Below are 15,314 nucleotides of genomic sequence, written 5' to 3' on the forward strand. Positions count from 1 at the left end.
ATACAGTCGGCACCGCCCGACTTTTGCCCTTCCTTACTGGTTTTATATGGAGTTTGTTAGCATTCGCACGAAAAGCTGAACAGAATACTCTGCTTAAGTTAACTTAATCAATATGCACCGTCATACGTTACGTCCACCATTGGGATAATTTTTAACTAATCGATCATTTATTTTCTTTCAAGTGGTATGACTTTCTGCGATGTTAAATGAAATAGGCCTTTTATAGGGCACATGGTGATCATACTCATCGTGTGTACGTGTTGATTAGAACTTTTGCCAAAAACGGTGCATAGATTTTTTCTTTTCTTTAATTTTCCATAGTTTTCTTTTCTGTTTTATAACGTAATTTTGAACAGAAAGTGCTTTTCAATATCTGATATAAGCCCTGACTGAAGGTTATGTGCACATGTGACGCATAAACCCTTATTTTTACCAATACTATTACAATGACCACGCAAAAATTCCCCAAGCTGAACAGAATACTTTGCTTAAGCTAGCGAATCCGCTAGACTGGTAAATAAAACACAGCAGTAGTTGTGCATGTCACTACCTGTAAATGATTATGACTTGATACAAAGACCTAGAATGCAATAGGATACGGCTTTTGCAGAAGTCGATTAGGTTTAATGTTGAACGCATAGATGACATTGTATTTATTGGGATTGGTCAACTATCACAAAATCTATGAAAAGTACACATATATTAGTCCAATGCATGTGTGGATTTATTTAATCGATAAATATATTTATTAATGGGCTCACATATGCAAAATAATTCTTAAAATATCAATTTTTTGGAAAATCGCAAAAATATATTGGGTCAATTTTGACCAACGACACCTGTCGACCACTACCTGTAACTAAAATATTACTGAAAGATGGGGCTTATTTTTACGAACGTCATCTGGCATCCACAAGACGCAATTGAAAGACTGTATCTTGAAGTACTGCATGTCTCTAGGCAAATTTATATAAGGTAAAGTCCAGTACTGACTTCATCTGCAGTGAAAATGCCTATTAAATTGTTGCGAAATCCGACGAACTCTATTCTTTGCCAGAAAGCAAGCAAAAGTCAAATAACAACGCACAACAAAGACAACATCGTTGTAACAGAATTGATTGGTGCCCATTTCGTGAGTATTTTATTACATTGGCAACTTATTGAAGTGAAATTTTTATTGGCAGCGACATGTCGATAATATTTTTCTAATAGAACTCAACACCACTTCTATTTAATAAATTGTGAAAGAGATTTTAAAATCCAAACAAATCATTTGCGGTACTAGTTGGATTTGGAAAATTCCATCAGCTGGGCTTTTGACTTTACCTTGCATAAATTTACCTAGCTTAGGTATGTCTTTGGTTCATATTCCCCGTTAAAAGTTGTCAACACTGTTCCTGTTGCACACCCTCTTGCGTTTTGCGCGCTAAATTTTTGCAAACCAACAATAAACACACATTGCTGTCAAACAATTTTGCACAAGCAGCCGGACACCACGCCGCTAGGCATCAATTGTGTGTACATATTGTTTAACTAAAATATTTGAAGTTAAAAAGGTGATTGTTTAATTGTGGCAATTGGTGAAAACGTGCGTGTCTTTTTTTATATAGCATTTTTTTCCAAACAGTGAATTAAAATCTCAAAAAACAAATCACAATGTCGTTGGCATTCCAAAATGATGCGGAGTCCGTGAAACAGGCTATTTTCGAGGAGCTGCAAAATTTGCTCAGCTCAGAATCCACCGTGAGAATTTCAGCTGAACAACACATGAAACAATTGGAGTTTACTGAAGGTATGTTAAACAAATCTAGTATAACAATATATGTATGGGCATTTTTAGGTTATGGCAAGGGCATTTTGGCCAATGTGCAGCTAAAAGCTCTTTCGTTTGTGGGTTATGAGATAATGCATTCCCATAGATGCCTCATTTCGTCAAGTTGGGTGATTAGTAAAGTAGATTTTTATGCTGGCATAATGTTGTCATCTTTTGAAGTAAATGGTTGTCGATGGAATTTGGTTTGGCCAGTTAAAAATAAAAACTACTTGCAATGGCCGATCAATGCCTCGAAAGATTTAAGTACAATCTGATTTATTCAGATCAAGCTCTAGTAATAGGACAGCTCAATTCCCAAAATTCCAAATCGCCGGTTATTAAGGATATGTAAATAGTTGATTAGCGTCAAGGAGGTGATGGGCAGGTGTTTCTCATCATCGGGTATGGGTGGTGGGCGTCCATCAAGTACTATATTAGGTTGATATAAAAATGCCGAATTGCATACAAAATCCTGCAGCACAAGTTCTGTATAAGTTGGTTTTAAGTGGATCGCATATCTAAACATCCAGATGTTCTTCCTGACATGCCTCGGTGGAACTTCTTTAGATAGAAGCTAACAATGATACCTAGATTTTTAAATCTTGCCATACCCCAAGTGCAAATTGTGCATGTTGTTGTTGTTGTAGCAGTGTGGCGGCAGCTGACGTAGGACTTAATCGCGTCTATCCGGTACGTACAATCGGCTCCCATGGAATTTCAAGTTATTTTAGGGATTTGTTTCTGTTTCTTGTTTTATCGATGATTGCCAAAGCGTATGCTGACGACGAAAAGGCCCTATATTTGGTTATTTACTGTCGAAATTCTATGTCCGTCGACATTGAGCTTAAGCGTTAAGAAATCTTTCTTCCGGGTGGGGCAAAGTATAGCCGATGGCTTGAAGGAAGGAAGGAGAGATTTTATAATGTAATTTGCTATTGAAGATCTGAGAAATTCTTCCATGTACTGGAGATAAATATTTATCCACTCGCATGGCTCACCGGTGTTTTTGCCCCTGTCCGCATAAATCCGATATCCCCATATCATATCTCCAAACCATTAGGCAGTGGAGGGATTCCCGGTTTAACTCTATGGGGCTTTGAAATCGCGATTCAAACTCAAAGAAAGGCAATCTATTTCTCTTCGAGCTTGTGAGGTCACACTCGATGACGTCATTGAAGAGATTGGGGTGATCGACCGTATGGATAGGACAAGGGCCACGATAAAAAACCGTTCACAGGACGCTTTCCCATTCACACCAGAGCTGTTGTTGTACTTTTCATCTTTCAGAGCCCATGCTGATGATTTGCTGGTGAAATTGGGTAGATTGAGGCTATCCTATATGATGAAGCATCAACATTGATAATCCGTCAGGGCCAATAGTCTTTGACGGCTTAACTGAGCTCCCAGAATGGCGGAAGCTATGTTCTTAAATAGAATCCAGACCCCAAAACTAATGTTCACCAATAAAACTGTGAGCTCTTGCAGAATTTGCAGAGAAGGTACACAAAAGCTGGTCAATCGCCTCAAACTCTACCCACATCAGTAGTTCGCGCTTTGTTTGCGCAGTAATTGAAGGCATCTATTCTTCTAGGTCCTTTATGCTCCGGGACCAACAAAAACTGCAAGACTTTCCGGAAGATGCTTTTTGTGTCTCGTAATCAGTCTTGAAATCAACTTTTCCTATGCGTGGTAGTCAAATCGGAAGCATGTTACACCAAGCAGAAGCCTTTATTAAACCCTTATTCCTAGGAACTCAGTGAAGACTCTATCCTCTAAAAAGGGCTGCAGAGAGAATGCTGTTCTTGCAAAGCATACTCCGGCCATTGCACCTGCAAATGCAAATTTGCCCATGAACATTCCATTAAGGAACTGACTCATAAATCAATGTGTGCTGTCCGATTCAATCAATGATAAGAGTCCTCCTTTTTATAGCTGAGTCCGAACGGCGAGCCGCAAAGCAGCACCTCTTTAGGGAGAAGTTTTTAAATGGCAAAGTACCTCACAAATGTCGCCGATGAAAAATGTTCTGATGTTCTTGCCGGGATTCGAATCCAGGCGTTAAGCGTCATAGGCGGACATGCTAACTTCTTCGCTACGATAGCCTTCCCTCTACAAGTGAAACTAGAAGTACTCTGGCTTGACGGAGAAGTTTAATTGTTTCGGCCATTGCACCTAAAGAAGTTTAAGTACTTCTAATCTACGTTATGACAGATGCAACTGCTTCTATTCCTAATGGGTTAAAATTGGTTACCACGTTGTGTATCCCGTTTGTTGTTGTAGTAGTGTGTTGTACACTTAGGCGGCAGCACTTGTCGATGAAAGACTTCATCGGGTCAATCCGTTACGTACAACCGGCTGCCATGGGATTGCATTCCGCTTGAAACCAGGGACCACACGTCTACCGGTCATCTGCCCAGACAATCCTATCAACCAACTACCAGACCATTCTGGACTCACCCCATCCAAATGGTAGAATTCCTAGATCTGGATATATAACACAACAAGTAAAATTGGTGAGCAACCTCCGTCCGCTCCATAGGACGGACCGATCGCCGCCAGAACGTTATGGCCATTGGTTATTTAAATGCGCCAATACTTCTCCTTGTCATGTCGAATATCTTAGGCTGATACTCGCCAATCGATATCGCTTATTGTCCGCTACTCTGTGGACGACTTATCCCACTATTCGCAACCTGTGGACGCGCTCGGTAGCTCTCAGCTAAACTTCTCTTGATGTCGGTGAACACCACACAAATCGGGGCTCAAAGTTCCAACCCGCGTAGTGGTCGTCCGTTGGTCCCTTGCCGGGCAACAAGTCTTCTGTCTGAGTGCCTTGTACTGTAGTTCAAGGTATTATAACATAAAGCATACGTATGCGACATCTTAAATGAGAAGTGGCATGCCGATCGGCTAACTTCAGTCTTTATATACTTTTCCAACAAAAATTTAAAAACATCAACTAATTTCCTATTTTAGGTTATGGCGTATATCTTTCCGAGCTGATTATGAATCAATCCTTCGATTTGCCCTTGAGACAAATTGCTTGCATCATGTTAACACGCTATGTAGAAAACCATTGGGGTGAATTGGATGAAGAGGGCAACCCTAATGAATCCGGCAGTGTGGCCACTGAACAAGCCAAACGCACTATTCGTAACATTCTACCAAATGGATTGTATGACCCCAATTCTAAAATACGCTCTTCGGTGGCACATGCCATTTCTGCTATTGCTGCAACCGAATGGCCTGGTGTTTGGACCGAACTGTTTGACATCATCATCAAATGTTTGGGTGGCAATGAGGACTCTATACATGGAGCTATGCAAATTCTGCAAGATTTTTCATATGATGAGAAACAAATAAAGGAACTGGGGCCAGTGGTTATATCAGAGGTCTATCGCATCTTCGAGTCTGAACAGAATTATTCCATAAAAACTCGAACATCGGCCATACGTATCTTGAAACCCCTGCTTATGTCCATAAGTATTAATATAATGGACAAACAGGAACAGGCTACAATGACCAACTCCATATTGACAAATTTTATGGAGAAATTAATGGTGTATTTATCCATGGACTGCGGAGCAGCTTCCAATTTCATGTTGCGTACGGAAATCGTAAAACGTAAGTAAACAACTAAAAATATGCAAACGTTTTATTTGAGTACTATTATTTTTATTTTTAAATTTTTTTTATGAATTTTATCCCCCTCAGTTCTCACATATCTTGTAACTGAAATGCCCAAATATATACAATGCTATATGGATCGAATTTTACCTGTGATTTGGCGACTCTTGACACAAGTTGCTGAAACCTATGTTGCGGTGACCGTGAACCAAGCTGAACCAAGTCCCTTCCCCCCAGCTGACAACGAAGAAGAGGATGAGCTCAACAATTTCGCATCCATGATAATACAAATTATTGAATTTGTACAATGCATTATTGGTGCTGGCAAATTCCGCTCCACCATTAAGAATGTTTTAACCGATTTGATTTATATCATGATTGTTTACATACAAGTTCCTGTGGAACAAATTGAAGACTGGCACGAAGATCCCGAGAAATTTGTGGAAGACGAAGATGATGGTGGTGTAGAATTGACCATACGTGTGTCTGGCCAAGATGTTTTAGTGGTATGTCGAACAAGTAAAGCCTATAGCTATTTATAATAAAATGCGTCTTTCTTATTCCTCTTTAAGGCTTTGAATGAGGAATTAGGCTCCAAGGCTTTAACTGCCCTGCAAGAAGCTTTGGGACGTCACATGAATGTTGCCGAAGCTGAGAAGGCGGCCGGTAATCCAAATTGGTGGAAAATTCAAGAAGCATGTATGGTTGCCGTCCATGTTTTCCGTGATTTAATATTAGAATCTGAAGAAAAATTTGAATTGCTCAATTATTTGACGCTGGTGCGTAATTGGCTCAATAACCAAGAGTGTCCACATTTAGTAGGACGAGCTTTGTGGACTTTAAGCACATATTCAAAATCGAAATTATATAATCCTCAAATGTTGGAGGAGATCTTAAATGTCACATTGCAAAGTTTGCAGCCCGACAAGGCGATTGTACTGAAGATAAGCGCTGTAAGGTAAGCAAAAGCCATTAGAATTATTTTTGTCGAACAAAAAGGAATACCCCAAAAAAAGTTAAAAATTGATTCTACCAAATGTCGATCAACCCTCTTTTTGACAAAAAACTGAAAAAAGAATTTAAAAAAAATGTAAAAACAAAATATTACATAAAAATATTAAAAAAATATTAAAAAAATATTAAAAAATATAAAAAAAAAATATTAAAAAAAATATTAAAAAATTTAAAACAAAATTAAAAAAAAAAAATTAAAAAATTATATAAAAAAAAATGCGTAAAATTTAAAAAAAGGTGAAAAAATTCTTACGATTTTTTAAACCACTACGTTTTACTGCTTGAAAACATAGTTCCGGCCGGTTGTACGTCGGCAAGGGATGCCGCCTCAGTGTACAACGCACTGTCACAGCAACAACAATCCGAAGAATTTTGGATTTTTTATTTGCTTTAAAAAAAGTATTTCTATGAAAATTTGATTAAATTCGATAAAAATCAAATTTTCTATGAAAATTCGATTAAAATCAAATTTTCTATGAAAATTCGATTAAAATCAAATTTTCTATGAAAATTCGATTAAAATCAAATTTTCTATGAAAAATCGATTAAAATTAAATTTTCTATGAAAAATCGAAAAAAATCAAATTTTCTAAAAAAATCGATTAAAATTAAATTTTCTATGAAAAATCGATTAAAATCAAATTTTCTAAAAAAATCGATTAAAATCGAATTTTCATAGAAAATTCGATTAAAATTAAATTTTCTATGAAAATTCGATTAAATAGAAATTTTCTATGAAAATTCGATTAAAATCAAATTTTCTATAAAAATTCGATTAAAATCAAATTTTCTATGAAAATTCGATTAAAATCAAATTTTCTATGAAAATTCGATTAAAATCAAATTTTCTATGAAAATTCGATTAAAATCAAATTTTCTATGAAAATTCGATCAAAATCAAATTTTCTATGAAAATTCGATTAAAATCAAATTTTCTATGAAAATTCGATTAAAATCAAATTTTCTATGAAAATTCGATTAAAATCAAATTTTCTATGAAAAATCGATTAAAATTAAATATTCTATGAAAAATCGATTAAAATCAAATTTTCTAAAAAAATCGATTAAAATGAAATTTTCTACGAAAATTCGATTGAAATCTATTTTCTATGAAAATTCTATTACAATCAAATTTTTTATGAAAATTCGATTAAAATCAAATTTTTTATGAAAATTCGATTAAAATCAAATTTTCTATGAAAATTCGATAAAAATCAAATTTTCTGTGAAAAATCGATGAAAATTAAATTTTCTAAAAAAAATCGATTAAAATGAAATTTTCTATAAAAATTCGATTAAAATGAAATTTTCTATGAAAATTCGATTAAAATGAAATTTTCTATGAAAATTCGATTAAAAAGAAATTTTCTATGAGAATTTGATTAAAATAAAAGTTTCTATAAAAAATCGATAAAAATCAAATTTTCTGTGAATTTTCTGCGAAAAGTCGATAAAAATCAAATTTTCTAAAAAAAATTAAAAATTTAAAATTAAAAAAAATTAAAATGAAATTTTCTATAAAAATTCGATTAAAATGACATTTTCTATGAAAATTCGATTAAAATCAAATTTTCTATGAAAATTCGATTAAAATCAAATTTTCTATGAAAATTCGATTAAAATCAAATTTTCTATCAAAATTCGATTAAAATCAAATTTTCTATGAAAATTCGTTTAAAATCAAATTTTCTATAAAAAAAATCGATTAAAAAGAAATTTTCTATGAAAATTCGATTAAAATCAAATTTTCTATGAAGATTTCGATTAAAATCAAATTTTCTATGAAAATTCGATTAAAATGAAATTTTCTATGAAAATTCGAAATTTTTCTATTGAAATTTGATTAAAATGAAAGTTTCTATAAAAAATCGATAAAAATCAAATTTTCTGCGAAAAATCGATAAAAATCAAATTTTCTAAAAAAAATAAAAATTTAAAATTAAAAAAATTAAAATGAATGAAAATGAATGATTAAAATGACATTTTCTGTGAAAATTCGATTTAAATTTTTCGATCAAATTTTCTATAAAAATTCGATTAAAATCAAATTTTCTATGAAAATTCAAATTTTCTATGAAAATTCAAATTTTCTATGAAAATTCAAATTTTCTATGAAAATTCGCTTAAAAACAAATTTCCTATAAAAATTCGATTAAAATCTTATTTTCTATGAAATTTCGATTAAAATCTATGTGGAATAAAAAAATTGTTTTTTTTTTCAGAGCTATTCACGGTTTCGTGCAGGCCCATGAAAAATCCGATGGCGAAAAACGTGCTTTGATTCAAGCAAAATTACCCGGTTTTGTCGATGGTATTCTCTCTTTAATACCAGGCTGTAAAAGCTCGGTATTGGGCATGCTTCTAGAAGCTTTAACTACTATAATAACAGTAAGTGCAATAGTGTATGTGTTGATTTAAATTGCCTCAAAAATGTTTTGTTTTTTTATTCCCTATCCTCAGTTTGATCCTTCGTTTGCTGCTCAGGCCCAAACCAAAATAATTCCATTGACCATTGCAGTATTTTTAAAGTATCCCGAAGATCCTTTCATTTTGGAAACTGTACAGGATGTAATCAAGGTTCTTTGCCAGAATCCTCACTGTTTCCAGCCTTTACAAGAGAAATTCATACCAACAATTGTTAGCATTTTGGGCTTGCACGGCGAAGTGGCCAATTCGGCAAAGCAGGATATTGCCCTCGACGTTCTTACCACGATTGTTAAATATTCTCAAGCTCCTTTACCATCAGCTTTGGTAGACACCGCTTTTCCAGCAATGATCCAATGTGTATTGCGTTCTGATGATCAAGCCGTCATGGTAGCCGGTGGCGAATGTCTCAGGGCCTTTATTTTCGTTTCGCCCGAGCAGATTTGCACCTACAACAATGGTGAAGGTCTCAACTACACAATGCAATTGACCACCATGTTATTGAATCCCATGAACAACGAGATGACTGCTGGCCAGATAGGTCGTTTGGTCATAACCATCATTACGAAAATGGGTAATATGTTGGGCGAAAATGTCGATTTACTTTTGAAAGCTGTCATTAGCAAAATGCAGCTGGTCGAGTGTTTAAAGGTTATTATGAGTCTTGTGGTGGTCTTTGCCCATTTGTTCCTAACACAAATGGATGCTGTGTTGAATTTCCTTTCTACAGTTCCGGGACCTACTGGAGAGCCAGCCATGCAGTTTGTCTTCAATAATTGGTTGCCCAAACAAACCTCATTCTTTGGCACCTACGAGCGTAAAGTTACCACCATGGCTCTGTGCAAACTTTTTGAGTATGGCGTTACAACACAAGACAGTCGTTTAACTTCCATTACTGTCAAAGATTTGATTGTCAATGATGCTGCCAATAATACACCTCGTGTCAAAACTCGTTCCCAGTCCCATGCCAATCATCAATGGGTTACCATACCGGCATTGGTAAAAATGTATAAATTACTCATTAACGAACTTAGCCATCTCAAAGAGGCTAGTCTTGATGATTATGAGACGGACTCCGAAGATGACGAGGATCCCTCATCGGGAGCTGGTGAAAAACCTACTGGCAGTTCTCCACCCAAAGCACGTTTTATTTCCGATTTGTATTTCAACGATGATGAAGATGACAACACCGATGATGATCAACTAACACAAGAGCTTTTAAAAGATCCCCTATTCCAAACGAATATGGAAGAAAATCTCACAAAATTCTTGCAAAACTTTTCAAGTAGCGAACATTTTCCCATGTTTGCCGGTCACTTATCAGAAGATGAGAAGACCGTCTTAAAATCCATACAAGTGGAGGTTCCTTAAATGACAGTGAGGAATGAGTCTTTATATTTATTTTGTGTCTTTTAATTTCCATTACAAGCTCATTCTTCATGTGCATAGTTTGTTATTTTAAGTTTGCCATCACCGTAGTTATATCTTTTTGTTTTGTTTTCTACTATCATTCTGTATACTCTGTTTAATCCAACAACATTTTTATACACAATAAAATGATAAAATCTATAAAATTTCAGGCGTTTCAATGGACTTGAGGCCAAAAGGGAGTACGCTAGGTTCGGTTAAAGGACACGCAGCTGGCAACCGCAGCTGAGTCCCTTGGTCCTTTGAAATAAGATGAGTGAAAACGAAAGTATGGATAGAGTACTTTGACATATGGACAAAGCACGTGCGCATGGGGATGAAAGATAGAGAGAAACGAAATGCAGGCGCACAAGGCACATAAACTGGACAGCGTCATTGACTCAGTTTCGCCTTACCAGTCATCCCATAAGATAGAGGTGAGCACCTATGTTCAGGTAAGGTTAAGGACACGCGGCTGTAGACCGCAGTTACCAACCGCTTCACTCGGAGGCCTCTAGTCCATTGTGTTCGTTCTAGAAAGCAATGAAATAAGTGAGAGAAAGATGAAAGTTAGGGAGGCAATAGAATGGTCGAATGCCTCAAATCTTTTGACTCACATAGTCCAAGGGCACACCTCATTGAGGCGCATTCCACGTAGGTCTCGAAGCAGTAATCTCCCACCAAGTATCGTATTCAAGGCTTCCCTCGGAGCACTACCCCGATATTAGCACCTTCCGAATACCTGTACCTTTTCCGCTGATTGTTCACCACTGCAGTTGCAGCTACTCTGTATGGAGCATTCCATTATCCGCAACCCGTCACGCTCGCAGCTAAGCATCTCGTGATAGCAACACATATCGGACCTCAAAGTTCCAGCCTGTGTAGTGCTCATAGTTAACCCGTGGCGGGCGCCCCTGGTCTAAGTCTACAACTCCTCCCAACCGAGTTACGACACAACATTCCTTCTATAGTTCAAATTCTCCTCAAGAATAAAGCCTAAGGGTTTAGCTTCGCAAAAGAGCTCCAGCTGCACTCCATCAGAGCAGGTAAACTGAACTCGCCATACGTCGACTTAATGGTGAACAAAACCACCTCTGTCTTTCTGAGCCATTGGCCCTCGTTCAACTAGACAGCTTCCTCAACGCGTCGGTTTCTCATGAGGTTCGAGATAGTAGAGAGAGAGAGCGATCGCCAATAAAAATTAAGCTTTGAGCACTATGCAGGTTGGAACTTTTAGCTACCAGGCGAATCCACATGTTGCAAATGGTGGAATGCTGGGAAAATCAGCGGTGTAGAGTTGTTGTTGTAGCAGTGTGTTGTATTATTGCAAATTACCCAAAATTTGACGAAACATATATATGGGAGCTATAACTAATTCTAAACCGATTTCGAGCAAACTTCTCAGATAATGTGGTACTCGTCGAGAAAAGCATTGTGCAAAATTTTGGCACAATGATCGGCGAAAAAATGCGATTGCAATGGCTCAGAAAGTGATTCTGAGTCGATCGGTATACTTAACAATAGGCCTATCTCTCTTCCTTTTGGGCGTTACAAGCTAATTTACTAAGTTATAATACCCTGTACCACAGTAGTGCTGTAGGGTATAATGATGCCAGCAATGGTTTCAAGTGTTGTCACTTACTTTTTTTTGTTTGCAATTTTCTTCTCTATAAACAGAGTGCTACTTTTCTGCATATTTTTAACCAACTTTTTTTTAGAGTTTAACAGCGTTCCGCTTGAAAAGCTGAACAGAATAATCAGCTTAAGGTGTCCCTCTGATCGCAATCTTCCTTATCGAACCAGGGAGGCATTCATTAATCTGCGCTTCAGCAAAGCATCAATCCACTGCAAAGAAAGGGAAGGGTCTCTCATTTTAACCAGAGAACCACGTTAAAACTTCAACTTCACGTTATTAGAAGTCCCTTCGACATCCATGAACTCCTCCTAAGTGAATCCGCCTGTTTTCAAGTTCCTCCTCTATGTAACTCACCACATCGTGAAGGGTACTATCAAACGACCAACCCTTGGTGTTGGCATGGTTGTAGTCGCTTACCAATGATGGGTCAAAAAGATACCTGATGTACTCCAACAGTCTGTCAAGCGTCTTCAAGACAAAAGACTGAGACTGAGACTGGTTGGCCTAAAGTCCATGGGCAGAAAGTGTCTCGGTTTTTTCACCTTGGCAATAAAAGCGACCCATATCTACCGCCACGCAGTCCCCTATCATGGTAGCTTCAATCCCATGGCAGCCGGTTGTATGTACCAGATTGACCCGATGAATTCCTTCATCGGCAAGGGCTGCCGCCTCAGTGTACCACACACTGCTACTACAACAATATGGTAGCTCTCAGCTGAGCTTTTCGTGATAACGATGAACCCCACAAAGGTTGTTGTTGTTGTTGTTGTTGTAGCAGTTTATTGTGTACTATCTTTCGTCTGCTTGATTCTGTTGAGTGTCAAGACCCAGGAACTCCGCGACTAAGATGGGGTGCGTCCACAGGGATCTGGGTCTGAGTCGAGTGGGTCTGGCCGGGCAGTTAAACAGGTGACGTGTATCGTGCGGTCCCTGGTTACAGTCGGGACATACATCTTGCACGTCGGCATCAATCCTAGCTCTGTGGAAATTGAGGCGGCTGCATCTGCCGGAACGTAATTGAGCCAGAATCACTCTGGTTTGCCGGGGGAGGTCGATTTCTTCGGGTGCAATGGGTGGCGGTCGTACTCCAAGGACTACATTCACCCGGTAGCCAGTTAACGCGTCTGCTACCGTGTCTGCATGAATGTTGTTCAGACCCGCTTGATATGCCGCTTGATCTAGAGGTTCTCTCTTGTAGCGCTGGACCTCACGCTCTAGATCATGTAGATCTACCTTAAGGCTTCTGGGCGGTGGGTATCTATCCACAAGATGATGATTTGGATGATTTCTGCGATAACAGCCCAAAAGGTATTGCTTAGACAGCATGTAGTTATGTCTTCGCACTGGTAGGATCTTTGTCTCCTGGTGGAGGTGGTCCACATGAGAACTAAGGAGGCAGCCCGTCGCAGTTCGGAGGGCGGCATTCTGACAGATCTGAATATTATTCCACTGCGTGTCACAAAGCTGACGTGACCACACTGGCGCTGCATAACTTACCACAGACCGGCCAATTGCTTTGTACGTGGTCAACAAGGTTTCTTTGTCTGCACCCCAAGTGCTGCCAGCGAGTGACTTGAGGACCTTGTTTCTACTTTTGACTTTATTGCAGATTGCTGTGGCATGTGGGGAGAAAGTGTAGGAGCTGTCAAATGTGACGCCAAGTATTTTGGGACACTTGATGGTCGGAATCAATTCTCCATCGACCATCACAGTCAGCTCAGAATTCACCTCACGCGTATTTGTAGTGAACAGTGTGGCTGAAGATTTGGTGGCGGATATCTTCAGATTTCTTGCAGCGAAATATGAGGCAAGCTCGTTGAGGTAGACGTTCAACCTATCGCAGATGTCATCAATGGGTGGGGGGCCTGATGCCAAGATCGTACAGTCGTCCGCATATGATACGATCTCTATGCCGTCTGGAGGAGGTGGGATGGAGGAAAGGTAGAGGTTAAACAGAGCCGGAGATATCACCCCGCCTTGGGGAACTCCCTGTTTCACTCTACGGTGTTTTGACTTCTTATCCCTAAATTCCACAAATGACTGGCGGCCACACAGATAATTCGCGACCCAACGTTTAAGGCCTGGCTGGAGGGACGTGTTGGCGATATCCTCAAATAATTTGGCATGGCTGACCGTGTCGAATGCCTTCGATAGGTCCAATGCCACGAGGACCGTCCTATCACATGGCCTGGGTTGATTGAAGCCACGGCAAATGTGTGTGGTGATGGCATGCAAAGCTGTTGTTGTGCTGTGCAGTCTCCGAAATCCGTGTTGATGCTCGGCGAATGGAAATTCTCCTACGAGGCTCGGGAGGAGTAATGCCTCAAGCGTCTTAGCCACTGGTGAGAGAAGGGAGATCGGTCTGTACGACTCCCCCAAACTCGGGTCTTTACCAGGCTTCAGTAGCGGGATCACTCTGCCCATTTTCCAGACATCGGGAACTATAAGAGTGTTCAATGACAGGTTAAGGACAGTGGTAAGGTACTCAACTCCAGGTAAATCCAGATTCTTCAGCATCAATGTAGAGATTCCGTCGGGGCCCAACGCCTTGGAAGATTTGGCGCCACGGATGACATTCGTAACTTCGCCCACGGTAAATTGTGATGGCTGTTCATCGGCTCGGAGACCACGAATACGGCGAATGGCTCTCCTCCTTGCCCTGTCTCTCTCGGGATGCACGATAAATTGACGGTTGAACAACCTGGCGCATCTCTTCGGATCAGTCACGGTTAACTCGCCAAAAGTGACTGAGGTCCTGTCGTCCCGTCTACCGGGGTTCGAGAGAGACTTAACAGTGGCCCACAATTTGCCTGCACCGGTGCCTAAGTTACATTGCTCCAAGTGTTCCAGCCACAAATTCCGCTTATGTTCGTTGACTACCCTGTTTATTTCCAGATTCAGCTCGCTGATTCTGGGGTTAGCGGGGTCCATAGCACGAATCCCATCACGCTCGTCTGCGAGTACCACTGCTTGCGCCGGGAAATTGGGTCGCACTTGCGGTATTCGACCGGCTGGTATAAAGCGAGCGGCTGCTGCGTTGATGAAGTCGAGATAGGTCTATACTGCACGGAATGGTGTATAACGAAGGCCAATCCCCCACCTCCATTCCTTGAGCGATCCTTACGTAGCACATTGTAGCCGTGACAACTGTGCAAGCTGCAGGTGTTAGTCAGCTTTGTCTCCTGGATCGCTGCGACCGATATGCTCTTCCGACTCATAAAATCCACAATCTCATCAATCTTGCCTCGCAGTCCATTGCAGTTTAACTGCAGGAACGATACATTTCCCGACACTGGCCTGGCAATAGTAGGGCTAGGGTGCTGTCTTTGCATAAATTGCCGTACGGGAGAGGTCGGGGGGGTCACATAGTCCGACGACGAGGACGCCGAAGGC

The 15,314-nt window shown here is 39.3% G+C and overlaps 1 protein-coding gene across 2 annotated transcripts; it reads left to right on the top strand.

Annotated features, from left to right (window-relative positions):
* The first annotated feature begins 1,387 nt into the window (after window positions 1–1,387).
* LOC106088467 (importin-9) lies at window positions 1,388–10,452 on the top strand. Of its 2 annotated transcripts, XM_013253990.2 has the most exons (7): window positions 1,388–1,556; window positions 1,628–1,792; window positions 4,790–5,437; window positions 5,528–5,946; window positions 6,013–6,398; window positions 8,677–8,842; window positions 8,915–10,452. In XM_013253990.2, exons 2-7 carry the CDS (start codon window positions 1,657–1,659, stop codon window positions 10,247–10,249), a joined length of 3,090 nt encoding a protein of 1,029 aa, XP_013109444.2. In that variant the 5' UTR covers window positions 1,388–1,556; window positions 1,628–1,656; the 3' UTR covers window positions 10,250–10,452. The 2 variants fall into 2 exon arrangements, with proteins under 2 accessions (XP_013109444.2, XP_059218215.1); XM_059362232.1 differs by having other exon boundaries at window positions 1,388–1,792.
* The last annotated feature ends 4,862 nt before the right edge of the window (window positions 10,453–15,314 follow it).

This window comes from Stomoxys calcitrans, chromosome 2, assembly GCF_963082655.1.
Source record: "Stomoxys calcitrans chromosome 2, idStoCalc2.1, whole genome shotgun sequence".
NCBI classification, from domain to species: Eukaryota; Metazoa; Arthropoda; class Insecta; order Diptera; family Muscidae; genus Stomoxys; species Stomoxys calcitrans.